The following is a 17,216-nucleotide window of genomic DNA, read 5'->3' as shown; positions in this document are numbered from 1 at the left end:
TGATTTCTTAATGGTAAATCTGAAGATTCGTATTTCTTAAAATCCATAGGGGTTTGTTCTCATAAGATTGAATTGGAAATAATCTATACTATTGCATTTCTCATGGCTTTTAATTTATAAACATATGTTGAGGATAACGCTATGAATTTGTTTATTCAAAGTACTGAATATTGGGGAATCCAACGCCCGCCCAGACCCCTGCTTGGGCAGAGTGATACGCGTTGGCTGGTTTGTAATAAAAAAATAAAGTTACACCTTCCCTCGCAAAGCATCTTTTAGGGGATTGGCAAGCGCTTGATCCTACAATTGGCATCAGAGCAGGTGGTCGCGAGTTCGAGTCTCCCCGCATGCGATATACTGCGGAGCAATCTGTACTTACGAATGATCTTCCCTCGCAAGGAGTCTTTTAGGGGATTAGCAAGTGTTTGATCCTACACTGAAGATCCAAAAAATCCAAGGACCAAGATGTTTGCAAGCAAACATTACAAAATATGGTCAAAAACCTCATAAATGGTTTGAAAGAGCATGGGAAGAATCACAAAATTATAATTGTTGAAAATTCAACTGTTGTTATAGAAACACCGTATGGTCCAGCTATCAGGTTTATACGACTGATAAGGGGACGCACAACCTTAGTTAGTAAGTACGCGTATTATATGCGTATCTGAACGTTTAAATCAAAAAAAACTTTTTTCTCCGCATATGTTCGTATTTTTACTAAAATACACGCTTTTTAAGCGTTCGAATATTTTTTTTTTTGGTGAATAAGCGTTTGAATATTAAGCGCGTATAATTAACGTATTATATGATTTTAATACTTTTTAAACCTAATGTAAAAAAAAAAAAAACTCAAACAGAAATGTCTATCGTTTCATTTTTTCTTTTTCCATTCTCTCTAAATTTCGAACTTCGAATGAACCGTCGAATCCTTACAGTTGCCCCCCCCCCAATGATCAATGTAGTACCGTAGGGAGAATGAATGAATCCTAATTACTTAATGTGCATTAAAATATAAATTCTCAAATCATTGTTGGTGTTGAGAAACAACAAGTGGGAAGTTCTCACTTTTTTCCTCTCCACAAAAACATTATGACTGAATTCTTGATTCCTTCTTTTCATACTATTTTTTTTTAATAACAAACTCAATACTTGACTTTAGGTATGCATGCTTGCTTAATGTTATTTTGTCCAAATTCAGATTATTCTTTTTATATCTAGGTTAAATTCTAAACTTCGAAGTCAAGTCATTTTTTAGTTATTTTTTTCCTTTCACAGTTCACATGAAAGAATTTCATGTACAACTTACATGTCATGTACAAGTTCAATGGGGCTCAAATTTTATGGACAAGTATAACTTAATTTGATTTGCGTAATGTCGTGTTTCAACTTTCAATAGGACTAGATTTAGCCATGTGGCAAAATAAAACTTTGGAAATCTAAAAGAGATAATGAAAGTATTTGGAAAATGGTTGAGAACAAATATATATATGACTGAAAGTATAAGAGAAAGTATTAAAAAAAAAAAAAATCTTATTGACACCCTATTTCAAAGAATTTGTACTTTTTTTTTTTGGTTGTCTTTCTAGTTATCTAGTATAACATATTTTTTTTCAATGAGGATAAATTTTGTCATTTCACATGTGAACTCGAAAAAAGTGCAGAACAATGATAACTTTTGATACTGATAAGTCATTTTCAAATTATTTTGAAAACTCTCTTTTATCTTAACTTGATAAGCTTTTGTGAATAAAACACTGAAAGAATCACAAGAATGTTACAAATTCTAAATATACATACATATGTGTCATTTAGACGGTCCCCATAAAAAAAAAGAGGATGACAGAATATGGGTCAGAAATTTTTTACACATTAGCAACCTAGAATATACCTCTCTATCCATCCCATGATTAAGATTGCCTCATCACATTTCCATGCAGCACAACTGGTCAGACCAAACATGAAGACCTTTCACATGTGGACCATTCAAAGAATATGTTTGTTAATTATTCTATTATAACTATTTATTTACTGGCCAAGTCTTCTTTCACCCGGAGATTCTTTCTCTACTGGTTATGTGATCTCATAATAGAAGTATTTTTCATCATTACAATTCCATCCCTCATATACGAAATCAAAATTATCCCTCCCTAACGCAATCCGATGGTATAATTATAATGAAAGAATAGTGAAGAAATACCTCTCTCATCACCATGTGTGAACAGAAACTCTAACCCTTCTTTATAATGCGAAGTAGAAATGTGTATTTTTATCACTCAAAAAAAAAGTTTGGGAAGGATAGGGATGGGGGGATATGTTTTGGAGGAGTTATCATTGCACCTAAGCCCACATCTTGATCCACTTAAGGTTGACTAACTTTCTCATGTCTTCAGTCCTAGATGAAAAATCATGGGAGAAACCCAATAACCATCTCCTTGTTAGGAATTGAATAGTCCAGTAGAGGTGGTTTTTAATGGGGAACAAGAATGTATGAGATCCACATGTGGGATGTGAGAGGGTGTTTATCTTTTTCTCTAAAAATAAACAAAGAAAACATACCCACCATATGGATAAGGTTGAAAAGGATGTGATGAGTATACACAACACCACCACCACGGCACCCCAAGGTTGGTGGTAGGTTGGTAGGTCAAGTACACGGGCCCTTCGTAACCCTTCATGCTGACATACCCGGTCCAATTTACCCAATATTTGGAAACCCATTCATTTGATCTAGGTATTTTGGTCGGGAGAAAGGACAGAGTTACCTTTTACCAACAGTGATCACCTAAGCCCTAAGGTGAAGAGAAAACTTATTAATCTATACGTGAGCTCACCATGATTTTAAATATCGGTATCGGATATGGCCTACCTCGTATCAATGTAATGGTTCATAGTAAATATTAAGTTGTTCAAAAATTGATTGTTTTAATAAAAGTGAAGATAAAATCATCTGATGCAATTTGATACGATTGATATATATTAATATCGGAATCAGTCAAGACTAATAACAATACTCCCTAAGGAAAGATATTTTGGACCAACAATGGAAGTGAAAATTAATCTATTCCATAATCCGATCAAAGTGTCAAATCACCGTTAATGAAGAGATTCTTTCTTCATCTTGGGTGAGGAAAAAACATTTCCACCAAAACGATTTTCTAAATGGAAAAAACTTTCTTTTCACCTTGTTGTGAAGTAACTCTCAATCAATCAATCAATGGTTAGAATCTCTCCTCTATTGTGTACATTACAAAATGCTTAAACTACATTTAAGTATCCGAAGAATTTCATTCAATAGCAACAAATGCAGAAGGTGAAGAGATTCTTAGTTCAATATAACTGAAGGAAAACTTGGAGTCTACACTCCTTGAGCAACACACAACATTACAAAGTCAAACAATTCACATGTGTTTCTTGCCCTGCATAGACTTTTGTATGAGATACACCATAAGTTGACTAGTTAATATTAATAAGTACCTAGGATAGATGGATTAAGATAATAAATGAAAGAGAAATTATTAGGAAAATAAGTTGACTTTATTAAGAAAGTCATACTTCTTGATTTAATTGAGGAAGTTTAACCTAGATATATCCCAGATAAATAAGGCAACCCTCCCTTAAAATGCAATTGAAACAAACCTCGAATCATTGTTGTGCTCAAGTTGGACCAATCCAGCTAGCCAAAACTTGATCAAGTTGACTTGAGATTGTATCGAGATCTCAATGATGGTTGATCTCATCCTTCCCTCAAAGCCCTAATTCCTTGTTGCTTTACGGTGATGATGTTGTAACATTATACAAAGAGTGGTGACAAATAATATTTATAGGAAAAAACAATGCTATTTGAACATGTGTGGTACGCTGCCTTTGTGCCCAGACATAGAGCGCACGAAATAATTATTAATTCATATATTGACTCAATAGTAATATTGATAAATAAAGTTCTAGCACATCAAACCTCGCAAACAAAGATTGGTCGTGGTCTTATTAGAATGGTCAAAATAGGAATCCACGTTGTAAAATGAATAAAGCTATATAGCACTATGAATGGTTTGGGCTAAAAACTCCACGAATCCACTCCCACTTCGCTATGTGGGCCCTTCTTTATGTGGGCCTAAAAAATCATAAAAATCTTATTTAAAATGAAAATTCCAAAACCACGTGTACTGCCTGCTGGCACCTACTATTTTTTTTGTGGGGCCCAGAAATCCAACGGGCGGTCCACATTGATTTCAACAATCAAAGTCAAACTATTCAACGGCCAGAAAGCAGCCATGAGTCGTGGTGACTCGTGACATCAGATTTCTCAATTTTTACTTTTCCTTGTTTTCCGTTGAGCAACCTGTCCTATCTGCGTTTAAAAAACAACCCCAGAAGATTCTACAATAATTTGAAAAAACTCCTGATCCAGTAAAAGATTCTAAATAGTTACTGACAAAGAACTCTATAAATTATTATTAATTGCATTTAACCCCCCAATGATCGCCGTCAACACAGGCTTCTCAACTTTCCGCAATTATATTCCCAACGAATTTCCTTTGTACTTTTGAACATTTTAATAATATAATATTGGGAGAAAGAATGAAAGAGGAGAATATATTAAATCCTAATTAAACCCAGTTTTCGCGTCCGGGGAGAGACTGAAACAAAGAAGAGCTTGACCAACGGAAAACGGTGGAGAATGGTCGCTCGGGCAGACGCAGAGCTCCAATGTACTTCTTCTACAGTGGAGTTCTCTCCTTCTCTCCTACCTTCTCCTTCCCTTTGAATCTCTGCTCCTTCAGGTCAGTTTATATATTCCGGTCTTCGTTTCTCTTTTGTTTTGGTCTTTGATCTTATGATCTCAATTCAAAATGTGGGCTTGGTTAAGTTTCTAGTTCTGTTATTGAATTCTCAATCCGTTTGGAAGAGAATTCTAGTGTGTTTTCTCGTGGGTTTTTTTTTTTTAAATGAATTGGTTTTCTTGCAGATAGTTAGTTGGCTGACAAGTGGTTGTTGTTTTAGTTGGTTGAAAGTGATCTAGGGTTCTATCATTCGTTTCATGTTCTATTTGATGATCCGTGCAGATTTTTGGGTATAATTTGGGTCTTTCTTGTTGGGTTTGTGGGGGTTTTCAATGAAATTTGATATTTTTACACCAGTTTGGACTTTAGCAGGTTGTTACATTATTGGGTTCTGCTCCTATTTTTGTTGAAGTGAAATTTAGGACGTTGGTAAGAATCAGAGTAGGGGTGGGGGATCCTTGGCCCGGAAGGAAATTTCTGAACTGCTTCTTAAAGCTTCATTTTTATTATTGTTTTTGTCTTTTGACTTCGTCTGGTTGGCCTAAAAAATATATATTGGAAGACAGAATTTTGGGATATCAGTTTTTTTCTCTGACTATTGAAACACAATATTTTTGGTTTGAAATTTCAACACCAGGTGATGAAACACGGAAAGAAGAATTGCAAAGCTCTGTTAAAATTCTGATCTTTGATTATTCAAGGTTCTAGCTTCTACAATCATCCTGTCCGCATACACTTTATAAACATTGTTCTCGAGCTTCAACTACTACATCTGAGACTCTTCCTTTAAATATTTTGACCTTGAAGACATGTTATCATTGTTATGAGGAAGAACTCCAGGAACAGGGAGAGGGTCATTGGATCGCAGCAGTACATAGCTGCGATTTTATCATAGAGAGAGTTCTGTGATATTCTTATGGCTGTTGCCAAGAGCAACAGCATCAGTACGACAAAAACACAACCCTGCAGCTGCTACAAAGTTTTGGGTCTGTCTCAGACTATCTTAGATTCAAGTCAGACCTCAAGATTAGAAGATCAATATGTTTTGGGAGAGGAATTGGGTTGGGGGCAATTTGGTGTTATCCGTGTATGCTCGAATAAATTCACTGGAGAGGTGTTTGCGTGCAAATCCATTGCTAAGGAAAGATTGATCACACTAGATGATGTCCGAAGTGTCAAGCTTGAGATTGAAATAATGACTAGGTTATCTGGGCATCCAAATGTTGTGGATCTTAAAGCAGTTTATGAAGAGGAGGATTATGTGCATTTGGTAATGGAGCTTTGTGCCGGTGGGGAGCTTTTCCACCGCTTGGAGAAGCATGGGAGGTTCTCTGAGTCTGAGGCTAGGGTTCTTTTCAGTCATCTTATGCAAGTGGTTATGTATTGTCATGACAAGGGTGTTGTTCATAGAGATTTGAAGCCAGAAAACATTCTGTTGGCCACAACGGCCCCATCCTCACCAATTAAATTGGCAGATTTTGGTCTTGCAACCTATATCAAGCCAGGTATTATTTTCGATTTTTCTTTTGTTTGTTTGATTATATCAAACTTTTGAAACATTCTATTTTTAATGTTTTAGTCATTGAGGTCCTGTTCCTCAACAGGCCAGAGTTTGTATGGAACCGTAGGGAGTCCATTTTATATAGCTCCAGAAGTACTGGCAGGGGGCTACAACCAAGCAGCTGATGTTTGGAGTGCTGGGGTTATCCTTTACATCCTCCTTAGTGGGGTGCCGCCTTTTTGGGGCAAGACCAAATCAAGGATCTTTGATGCTGTTAGGGCATCTAATTTACGGTTCCCATCGGATCCTTGGGATGGCATATCTGCATCTGCCAAGGACTTAATCAGTGGAATGCTCTGTACAGATCCTGCTAAGAGGCTCACTGCAGCACAGGTTCTTGGTATGTAGCATGTCTCATTGGTTGTTTTTCTTATTTATGACTGTGTCACTGTTTATTAAGGTAGGATATTTCTCAGTGCCATAGATACTGTGAATGTCAGGTTCTGATTATTTACTTTAAAATTTAAGGGTCTTGGTTGCTTATAAGGTTTACTTTAGGATAAAACTTGGTTTTCATACTCTTAGTTGTCCATTTTGTTCAACGTTATTTTTTTATGGGATGTGTTGAAAACCAATACAAAATTGCATAAGGATTAAGAAAAGAGAAATATTGTACTGAAATGCAATGGAAAAGTTGGAAAACAACTTCCATTTTAAATTTCAGGACACTGTTTTCCCAAAGTAGTAGTGTTATCTTGATCATTTAATACACTTGGCACCCATGGGGACTCACCTCCATCATATTGTTGGATTTTTTCCCTCACTCAACTATGCCGCAAATAAGTCTCCTTGACATGTCCAACCAAAAAAAGACAAATGCCAGAAAAATGTAAAATAAAATTTCTAAATAGGGATAAATTTTCAAGAACATATTTTATGATGAAACAAATGGAGCCTGAAGGAAATCTCTTTTTGTATTTCTTCATTATGTGGCTTATTGTTGACACATTCTCCTGCCATGAGCAGTGAGCACTTCCATAAGGATCTTTAACCATCTTAGGTTAGGTGTCAATGTGTATCAGTAGTGTATCTTACATTCTTACTTTCCTGTTGCTTGGAATCTCATGAACCTTACCCGTGGAAGGGTTGGCTGTTTGGGGCCAAACTTTACTCGTTAGGTGGTTCCCACATGAAAGATTCTATATGCCAAACTCCAAGTTGATTGGATACTGTTTTGTTTGTCTGATCTGCACATTGGGAAATTTTAGAGTTCCTTTTTTTTTTCCCCCTGAAACATTTAATATATCATTCAAATAAATACGAACAACATATAGTGCATGAAAGGAGCTATTAGTGAGTCTATGCTGCCTTTGTTGAGGCATGTTTCATCAAATTAAACAGCGATAGGACTGCTTTTAATGACATGCAATTTCTGATATTTAAATATAAACATCAGAGTGTCAAACGGCAAAGTCGAACTTGTTCTTACCCTTATCTAACCTCCAGCTCTAAGCAGTTTTCCTTGTCCTTGATTTTATCATTGCCCTCCCCCTTTCACCGTTTCAAACATTGAAGACTGTTAACTTTATTTCATAATTGCTGGTTGTACACTTGTACTTTTATATTCTCAATTAGTCATTTAGTTTTGGCTAGCAACAGATTAAGTGATCAACCTATTTCGTCTTGGTTATTTTTACTCACTTTGGGAATTATGGAATAAATATTCATTAGAGTCCTTTCTGCATGCTGTGCAATCAACTATTCTTCATTCTGGACTAAATGTTTTGACTATATTGCATTGTTTGCAATGAGTAATGGAGCGCCACAGAAAATGGATGTGCTGGTGGTGCCGACTTAGCTGGCTGAGCTTTTGTCGTGATTTTATTTTTTTATATTCTTGGTAATCTATAAAAAAAATTATTAGCAGGGAATCAGAATATAGTAGATATAGTACAAAGCCCACAAAACAAGGATAAGCACAAATATACAAACATGAGCTACAGTGGAGTGGAAAACCCACTTTGCATCTTCTGGCGCATTAGCCAATTAAGGCTTCCACTGGAGGGTCAAGGATGAAGTGAAAAGGAATGCATATCTGATGCAGGGATTTAGGAATTGGTATCAGATACGGTATTGATCTCGCCAATACTGATCTGACACCAATCCGGATCAGACTGAACTAGCCTTGTTTTTCTTCAAAAATCGGATTTTTTTTTACCTTTTTACCCTTGGTCCGTACCGATCCAGTGATACGGGATCAACCAGGAATCGGTATCAGCCTTTGCCAATACCGATTCCGATTCCTCAAACCATGATCTGATGAGATTGGGAGAATCTCCATGATCCATAATTATCTTTCAGCATCCATCCAATGACCCTGGAAGAATGCCTTGCCATGACAACCCAGGGAGGCTCTAGTCTTAACATAGTCCACTGTCCTGTAGCATAGAGAAAGCAACTGAGCGCCAGTAGAACATATTCATGACCTCCAGCTTCATAAATTCAACTTGTTTCAATATACTGGGTTTGGTTTTGGCTACTCTGAACCCTAACCATTGTTTGAGAAACTCTTCAATGCTTTTCTTTTTGCCAAGTTTTGTTTTAAGTATTGGTTGTGAACCTTTTGCAGATCATACATGGATAAAAGATTTTGAGCATGTGGCTGAAGAATCATATGAACGTGATTGCCTTGGTTGTAGGAACTTGGACTTAGGTGGCAGCTCATTTTCCACCCAATTTGTCACAAGGAATCGGGACTTAAGCTTTACCTCTGGTTCACCTCTGCCTGGTGATGCCCAACCAGGCAATTCGCCAGCGTTCACATGCAAATCATCATTCTCTTCTTTATTGCTTGATTCTGCCAGACCCTGTCCTGTGTCTGGTGGCTTTTCTTTCGGTAGCTGTTGTGAATCAAATGGCATGGAGTTCTTCTCCCCTGTTCAGTCCTTGCCAAGTTTTACCTTCTTTAGTCCAAGTCCTGTGGTGGAGCAAAGGAATAATGCATTGCGTTTCACAGCCAATGTATCAGAAGTTGATGCGGTTCTGGGAGGTATTTGAATTTCTAGCATTCCTTATCCTCCATTCCTGCTGAAACTCTGTTAATAACTATCATCTTTTCTGGGTTGTGCAGGGGCAAGCTTGGGGAAGCCCTTCATGTTAGATTCTTCTGGTTGCTTGGGGCATGAGATGGCAGAGATGGATCACAAACCGGTTGAGATTCGGAGAGTAGTATTAGGGACATCCACCTCTCGGGTGTTGGGTATTCGCAGTAGGAGAAACCACACAATTGGGCTTGGGGAACATACACAGCTTGATCTCATGGTGACTGAGTCAGTTATTCGCTGGGCATCATGTACACACCTCCCAAGTGCACCATCACTTAGCTCCTCGCTCGTTTGTTGATTTGTGAGTGAGGGAGAGGTCTCCCTTATCATGTATTTGATCTAACGTAATATGTTAACTTGCGAAGATGAGTTGGAGCAGCTGAACTCTCTGGCACAAGTAACAGCTAGTTTCAGGAAGGCTTTATTTGAGGTGTTGTGAAGAGTTATGATGTGTTTCTCTTCATGTGAAGAGAAATTGTTAGCTGTTGCTTCTTGGCGCAGTGAAACAGCATATCTTGGCACAGATGGGGTTGTGCCATCCATACCATTTGCAGTGGAGCTTGAGAGTTCTAAGTTCTCAAATTCACACACACACCCTTCTAATTCTGCACTCTAGATTACTTCATTTAACATTATGGTGCTGAAGTTGTAATTTTTTTATACCGTTTTGATTTTTTAATTTATGGGAGAAGGGTTTTTTTTATGGCAAGAGAGTGATTCTAATTTTATATGCTGCCAGTTTATATTGGCATTTTACATGCCAAGCTAATGGAAAATAGAGTATGGTAGAGCAGCACATTTAATGAGGATTGAAGAAAACCCACATATTTAATGAGAAGAGAGGAGAAGGATTGTAAGAGGGAAGTATACACTGACAGCTTGTATTTATTTCCTTTTATTTTATATTACTTTGCAATTTTTCTGATTGGTCCAACTAGTGCCCTGTTGGCATGTAAGTTTTAATGCAAATATAGTTTGTCACATGGCATGATGAAGCAGTGAAAATTTTTCGATTATCAATAGGTGTATATATTAATGATGATTAGTTGTGTTTTCTACGTGAGCATCTTACGGAATTGTGTACAACATATAAAACTATATTCACTCAATTAATTGTGTACAATACACAAAAAATGTATATGTACGAACAATGAGCACATGAAATAAAATAAACACATACAAAAGCAACGAAATTTATGTGGGCCAGTAATACCACCTATGCCCGGCCCAGTTACCCAGTTCTTCTAACAAGGAAGGGTTGAAATGACCATCCTACCCCTGCCCAGGTGGACCTCCACCACCCACTATTAGAAGAATTTTATGGTGGAATCTTTATCCTTCCATTTGAAATCTTTCCGAGGCTAATCCTATTGGTTCCTTTTACTTAATTTTTTAAGTTGGATGAAAGTCACTTACAAGTAGGGCTGTAAACGGATCGGATTTGGCTTGGATAGTGCTATATCCGCATCCGCATCCGCATCCGATTAGCTATCGGACGGATTCGGATAGTGTTAAACGGATATGGACACGGATAGTTTATCCGTTTACATGTAAATATAGCTTTTCAGATAGCTATAGCATATCTGTATGACGGATTTAGATAGTGGTAAACGAATACGAACACGGCTATGAAAACGGATTTTGGATATTCATTTACACCCCTACTTACAAGGAGGATTCACCAAGCACGCCCCCACACTCCCGCCCCCCCCCCCCCCCCAAAAAAAAGAATTAGAATTTTGGATATTCATTTACACCCCTACTTACAAGGAGGATTCACCAAGCACGCCCCCACACTCCCGCCCCCCCCAAAAAAAGAATTAGAAGTTTAAATGCGTCTGCCGGGAGTCGAACCCGGGTCTATTGCTTGGAAGGCAATTATCCTAACCGTTGGACTACAAACGCTGATGAGTACTTAGAGACAAATATTATTATATATAATTTTATATATGTTTCTATTTTAGTCTCCAATTTTAGGATAGTTGATGGATATCAAGTGTGCCTGCTAAAGTATGTACTCTTGAATCTTAATGGCATGTTGCAGCGTGGTTAGGGCTCAAATTTTGTGATAGATATATCTCAAGGTCCTGTATACATTTGTCAAGTTGTAGTCCAATATGAGTTGATCAAGAGGCAAAACAAAGCATTGGAAGATGTGCCACTACCAAAAGGGCACACAAGAGTGAGGACGGTTGGGGAGGGGTTGCATGGACATGTATATGAGAGGAATCATTGAAATTTGAGGGCCGGCCTCGACACAATGATACGATTGTTTGTGACCTGGGATCATGAGTTCAAATTCAAAAACAGTCTCTCCATAAAGTGGGAGTAAGGTTGCATACATTATGAGCCCTTCCAAACCCTACAGTGGTAGAAGCCTTGTGCACTCGGTAGATTTTTCTTTATTAAATTTTGGTATAGAATCTTATATATGCCCCAATCTATACTATTCATTAGATATTGAGGGTTGGAATTGTCACATTACTATTCCATGTAGCAAAAATTCATGGCCCACCAAAGGTGCTGACTAGCATTCTGGAGGAGCCTCGATTGTAATGAGCCCTTGGAAACAAATCTAGACTTCGCAAGGGTTGAGGGGGTTAAATAAAATGGGGGAAGCGTGGCCCCTCTATGCTCATGGTGACCAATGAAAGCGCAAGATGAAGCATCAACATGGGCATCACTTTGCATTTCATGGGAGCGGGGTGGTCATTTCACCCCTCATGTGTCTGGCACAAGTGCCATGTTCTCCCACAAAAATCATTTTCCAAATATAATATATCTTTCTAGACCTAGTTTTCCTTAAGCCAGGGTAAATGGGAATCCCTTCACTACAGGGCTTCAAATGCATGCAGGAAGGTATCAGGAGGGTATTTTGGGGAACATACTAAAACCCTATAGGGTTTGTGAACCCAAGGATGGCGTGGTGAACCTTCACCATGTGGACAAGGGAAACTTTGACCAATCTTTCTCACTCTAAAAAGAGAGAAAAAAAAATATTATGGGCACATTAATAATGGAGCCACTAGGGTATGAAAATACTTTTTTCCCTTCTATTTGTTGAAAAAATTCTTTAATATTATGCAACGACGAGGAGGGGTTTATTGTTATGGATCATACCCTTTAGGTAAGTATTCTTCTTCAATCGATTTTGCAGTTTTTTCTTCTACAATACCTCGACGTGACATGAGCGTGAAAGAGGTTCAAGAATCTGTTTTCTTTTTAGAAGGGCTAAAATCACTTATTTTGGCTTTTTGACCCCATATTGTAGGATGGATCTCAAAAGATATGAAAGATCTCCCTCCAAACTGTTAGCAACAAAATCTATCAACCAAAGGGAAATGAGTCCTCCCACACCAACCACTAGTAAAACAAAATGCAGAAGTTGCAATTTCATCAACCAATCTCAGTTTATTATGTAGTTAGCTGATGTCATGGAGATATGTTATATCAAGTGTCTTTATAAAAATAAGTTTCAAAATACCAATTTTCAGGGTTTACTCTGTTTTGTCTTCTACAAATATTGAACCCCAAATCTTCGATATTGTTTTTCAAAAAACAAACAAGAAAATCTTTAATTCTACATTGGTTTTGGAAGAGAGTGACGTAAAACTTATATAATATAATGGAAGCTACAAGGATAGGATTCATCAGAATAAAGATTCACTATACTCTCTTGTCTTTAGGGGAGGCCAGGGGGGGGGGGGTTTATTTCCACATATGCACTAGGCTAGGCATTGTGATGTGCTAATGTGTGTGTTTTCGTTTTTACTAACGGTTGTACGTAGATCTGGAAAAACTTAAGTTATTCTCAACATCATAATTTGTCATCGAATAGAACAATTCCAACATGTATTGTCCTCCGTTTGATGTTTTATCCGTTATCGGATGAGAGTACTCCCATGGACGTCAACGTTTTTCCATTGAATGTCAACCATAACGGACCAAACTTTAGCAATGGCTCTTTTTCTGCGTCTTCTCTCTCTCTGACAGACACACCTCTTCAGCCCTTTTGGAAAGGTATGTCCAATCGATATCTCTCCTCTATAAATATATGATGTCCTAGACACTTTTAAGAGTAATTCTTAGTGTTCAATCCTCTCTCATCTTTCTCCTTGGTTTGCCTTTGGTTTTTACTATTTTGAGAAGTATTCTGAGTCTCATTCATCTTGTTCATTGAGCACAACTTAAGTGTGTCTCGACAAAGCTCAGAAATTGTGAACTAGTACCTAGCACATTTGGTAGCTGCTTGTGCATAAAAATTAAAAATCCATTGCTATCCAAGGGGTCATGGGTTCAAGCCTCCTGATTCACATTTTCCCTCCTCCTCACCTATCAAAAAAAAAAAAGCTCAGATAGAATTGGTTACTAAAAACCAACACATAACTTCCTTTGATGGTAGGGTGGTTATCGTGGATACATACGGGATTTTGGCCTCACTTTGTACGAACACGGCAATTCCACCAAAAGGTGGTTACATGGGATAGACTGGAGAAGCCAGAAGGCAACCCCATCTCATTGTAGTTTGCCACTCGCCGGAGAAAGTGCGGCTTTGTCAGAATCGAGGTTGGATAGCAATGTCTGGAGGCGGCGTTGGGACAAAGGTGCTCCTTCTTTATCATTTCCCCTGCCATTAATGATCACATCCAATATATGGCATATTTAGAGTGGGTGAGAAAATAATAATAATAAAAAAACCATCTGAGAAGGGCTATAGTTCTATCCGCTGTGACAATTCTTACTCCAAAAGTATTAGTTCCCTCCTACCAAGAACTCCTAGAGTTCTCTACGCGAAGGAAATGGTACAAATAGGCGGATTGACGCATCTGAGCAGGAAGGGAATACTTGGTGCTTGGAATATGAATGCTACGAGGCTTGAGCGAGAGAACAGGCCTTGTTGGACCAAGCTTCATGGTTGTGTAGGCGAAATCGAATTGCCAACATGACCACTTATTCGCTTGGGCTTGAGACGACGGGCTCCCTTGTTTCGTCCCTCCTCACTCCCATCGCCAATCTATTTCTCATTCCCTCTCTATGATGCCTTTAATCTGTTGGATAACATGGTTCTCATACCGCCTGATATTGAATTTCATTCACTAGCTTTATCCTTTTTCTCTAGATTTTTTGTCTGCAATCAGGGTCCGACAGCAAAGCTGGAGTAGATGCTTCATTCAGACATTTCTGAGGTATGTAGGAGTGGAGCCTCAATCCATTCATCCTTTGGTAGGCGTCAATAATTTGCAGCGATGGAAGACCCTAGGCAGGCAAAGAGATAGCACAGATCATATGGAAGAGACAGTGCAGCAAAAGATCAGTGAGAGTTAGCACATGAGACTTGGGATGATCGAGCGCCAGCCCCGGCTACAGTTAGTGCTTGTTAGTTCCCATTACTCCCAACATAAAAAGAAGCAATGGCCTCGTTTCAAAAAAGGGGGAAAAAAAACCAACATCTAGGTGCTTTACTGGGATTAACTAGTCAAAGGACTAAAGTTGGAAGTTGTCTTAGAAACCAATCCCGCTCCAAGAACATAGGTACTCATCGTCTACTGGCAGCAACAATTTCATAATTGTCACCAGCAACACTTCAATCTTTGGCAGCAACAATTTCATAATTGTCACCAGCAACACTTCAATCTTTGAAAGTTCCGAAGGAAGAATAAACCAACCGTCCACCATTAAATTTGAATCTCAACTCGCCGTAAAGAATTCACTGATGGAAGACAATACATCCAAATGCTGCTCCAAAGACTCCTCAATCTTTCCTGTCTGAAAAAAGAAAAAAGAAAAAATGTGCATTGTTATCAACTCTTGTTTCATTATACAATCCTGTTTAATATTACGTTTGTTGCTAATCCTTTGGCCAATCCATAATTTTTCTCACCATCTCTTCCCAGGTCATCTTCAGCCAGCACTATCAATCCTAATATGCACTGCACATATTGAGTTAAATCGAGTCAGCCCAATCGAGTAATTCTGATACTGGCCGAGTACGACTGATTCTTCGACAATTTGGATCACGAATCAATGGAGACCAATCCCATTACCCACTTCGATGTTTTTACACTTTGCTCCATGGTGATTTTAGGAGAAATAATTAAGGCATCATGGTCCATATGATTAAGTTTGACAATAAAAGCCATCAGCCTTGCCCTAGTTTGGCAGCTGAGTGATTTTAGGAGAAATAATTAAGGCATCATGGTCCATATGATTAAGTTTGACAATAAAATTTCACGTATCAAAGTCAGAATAGCCATCAGTCTTGCCCTAGTTTGGCAGCTGAAATACAAAAATACAAGGACGAAAACTAAAAAGAGCAGACAACTATAATGGCCATGAATTTGACATACAAAACAACCTTTCACATTGCAGAAATACTGCAAGGGTGCATCTCTAGAAAAACTTTGCTAAAACAAATATCATATTTGTTTTATTATTATTAAAGAAAAATTCAATGCATAGACTTCCTAAGATTCAAAGCAAACTAATGGTCCATTGTAACATTTGGTTTTGTAATCATACATTCTCAACTACTTTCATTCCCTCTATTTTATAATACAAGTACAGAAGCCTCGTATACATACCATGATTCACTTGCGAAGATCATAACCTCACTTGTTTGAGCTATAGGATTGACTCATTCAGTTTCAAAAAAGCTACCCCTTTCCAAAATTGGCATGAATAAAAATAATAAAAAAGATTTACCAATCACCAAGGAAGAAATTGCCTGTCTCATAGCTGACAAGTGTGAATATATCAATTTGTTTATTTCAAGAAGCTGGAGCATATTCTTGAATTGCTGCTGCCAGTTTATTCCTCTCTTCCTCTGTTTTCGTCCTCATTAAGTAGGTACGTGCTATAACACCATCATTCCCACCATTGTTTCCACCATTCTCATCCTGTAAAAGTGGAGAAAAACAAGTGTGAGCTCATGAAAGTAATACCATGTAAATGCAAAAAAATGACTACCCAAAATGCTTGTCATTGTAGGAGGGCCAAAAGAGACCATCACCAATTCAATCCTCCAATAATGCATATCAGTACATCCCAACAAAAAAAAATGTGAGAACGTACAAAAAATTTGATATTAATATTGGTCATATATAGGGAGTGTCTAAATGACATCCCTCTATTGGTGTATTTAGACCTTGACACCTTCATTTAATTGACCCTTGTTTTATCCCAAAAGCATTTTATGCAATCTTTTCACATAGGAACTGCATTAAATGCTGCATTAAAATGACTTACAACTTTTAGAAAACCCTTTTTTGCCCTTGCATTAAATAATTTTTGGGAATAAGGACAAGGGGAAAAAAGTAAGATTACAAATCTATTGACACCTTAGGGAGTGTCAATAAGAAAATCCCATATCCCATATATGCGTCTGTTTGTAACCAAGAAGGTCACAAAAAGGGAGAGAGAGAGAGAGGTCCTGCTGGTGGGAGGCAGGGGCAGGGAAAGGGTGGGGCAGAGGACAGTGGGCTGGGGTGGGGCAGGGCAGCGTAGATGGGGAGTTGGGCAGGGAGGGTGTGGTGAGAAGTTGCAGGGGGAGGGCATAAGGCCTCCCTTTTATCTGCCACCACCCTTGAACAAGGAGAGTTTGACGCTTTTCTCCAAGAGGGTAGCATCCAGCTCCGGCTCTAGCTCTAGATCCAAGAATCAGTAGATGAATGTGGTGGGCCGCTTGCATTAGCAGCAGAACATCAATGCCTAAAGTTGCCAGCGCCAGTTGATAAGGAGGACAATCACTGGGATGAAAGATTCCCAAAGGAAATTTGGGAATTGATTCTGACAACTTATCCCATCACTTGAAGTCGTGGTTTCTCCTTTTTT

At 38.2% G+C, this 17,216-nt stretch overlaps 2 protein-coding genes, 1 long non-coding RNA gene and 1 other non-coding gene across 6 annotated transcripts in view; 2 read left to right on the top strand and 2 right to left on the bottom strand.

Annotated features, from left to right (window-relative positions):
• Nucleotides 1-1,611: 1,611 nt before the first annotated feature.
• On the top strand, nucleotides 1,612-16,711 carry LOC122669043. The gene is made up of 3 exons (XR_006333956.1): nucleotides 1,612-1,640; nucleotides 2,323-2,324; nucleotides 16,598-16,711. It is a non-coding gene; the product is annotated as an uncharacterized LOC122669043 (long non-coding RNA).
• LOC122669017 (calcium-dependent protein kinase 26-like) lies at nucleotides 4,625-9,765 on the top strand. 2 transcript variants are annotated; one of them, XM_043865637.1, is made up of 5 exons: nucleotides 4,625-4,781; nucleotides 5,419-6,286; nucleotides 6,386-6,682; nucleotides 8,912-9,331; nucleotides 9,413-9,765. In XM_043865637.1, exons 2-5 carry the CDS (start codon nucleotides 5,698-5,700, stop codon nucleotides 9,682-9,684), a joined length of 1,578 nt encoding a protein of 525 aa, XP_043721572.1. In that variant the 5' UTR covers nucleotides 4,625-4,781; nucleotides 5,419-5,697; the 3' UTR covers nucleotides 9,685-9,765. The 2 variants fall into 2 exon arrangements, with proteins under 2 accessions (XP_043721572.1, XP_043721564.1); XM_043865629.1 differs by lacking the exon at nucleotides 4,625-4,781 and having other exon boundaries at nucleotides 5,376-6,286.
• Nucleotides 11,220-11,291, bottom strand: TRNAG-UCC. The gene has a single exon. It is a non-coding gene; the product is annotated as a tRNA-Gly (tRNA).
• The window catches only part of LOC122669031, a 37,996-nt gene continuing 36,627 nt past the window's right edge, over nucleotides 15,848-17,216 (bottom strand). For both annotated transcript variants that reach the window (XM_043865650.1, XM_043865657.1), the window contains one exon: nucleotides 15,848-16,282. In XM_043865650.1, coding sequence (XP_043721585.1) covers nucleotides 16,154-16,282 — 129 coding nt within the window. In that variant the 3' untranslated portion in view covers nucleotides 15,848-16,153. The remainder of the gene's footprint in view (nucleotides 16,283-17,216) is intronic.

Source organism: Telopea speciosissima, chromosome 1, assembly GCF_018873765.1.
Source record: "Telopea speciosissima isolate NSW1024214 ecotype Mountain lineage chromosome 1, Tspe_v1, whole genome shotgun sequence".
In the NCBI taxonomy this organism is placed as follows: Eukaryota; Viridiplantae; Streptophyta; class Magnoliopsida; order Proteales; family Proteaceae; genus Telopea; species Telopea speciosissima.
Note: the sequence above shows the minus strand (reverse complement) of the source record. Positions and strands in the feature narration are given on the sequence as shown.

Bases quoted from the DNA above. Each gene is read 5' to 3' on its own strand.
- LOC122669017 (XM_043865637.1), top strand. From the start codon at position 5,698: ATGGCTGTTGCCAAGAGCAACAGCATCAGTACGACAAAAACACAACCC. The intron at 6,683-8,911 runs GTATGTAGCATG...AACCTTTTGCAG, and splicing joins CACTGCAGCACAGGTTCTTG to ATCATACATGGATAAAAGAT. The intron at 9,332-9,412 runs GTATTTGAATTT...TGGGTTGTGCAG, and splicing joins AGTTGATGCGGTTCTGGGAG to GGGCAAGCTTGGGGAAGCCC.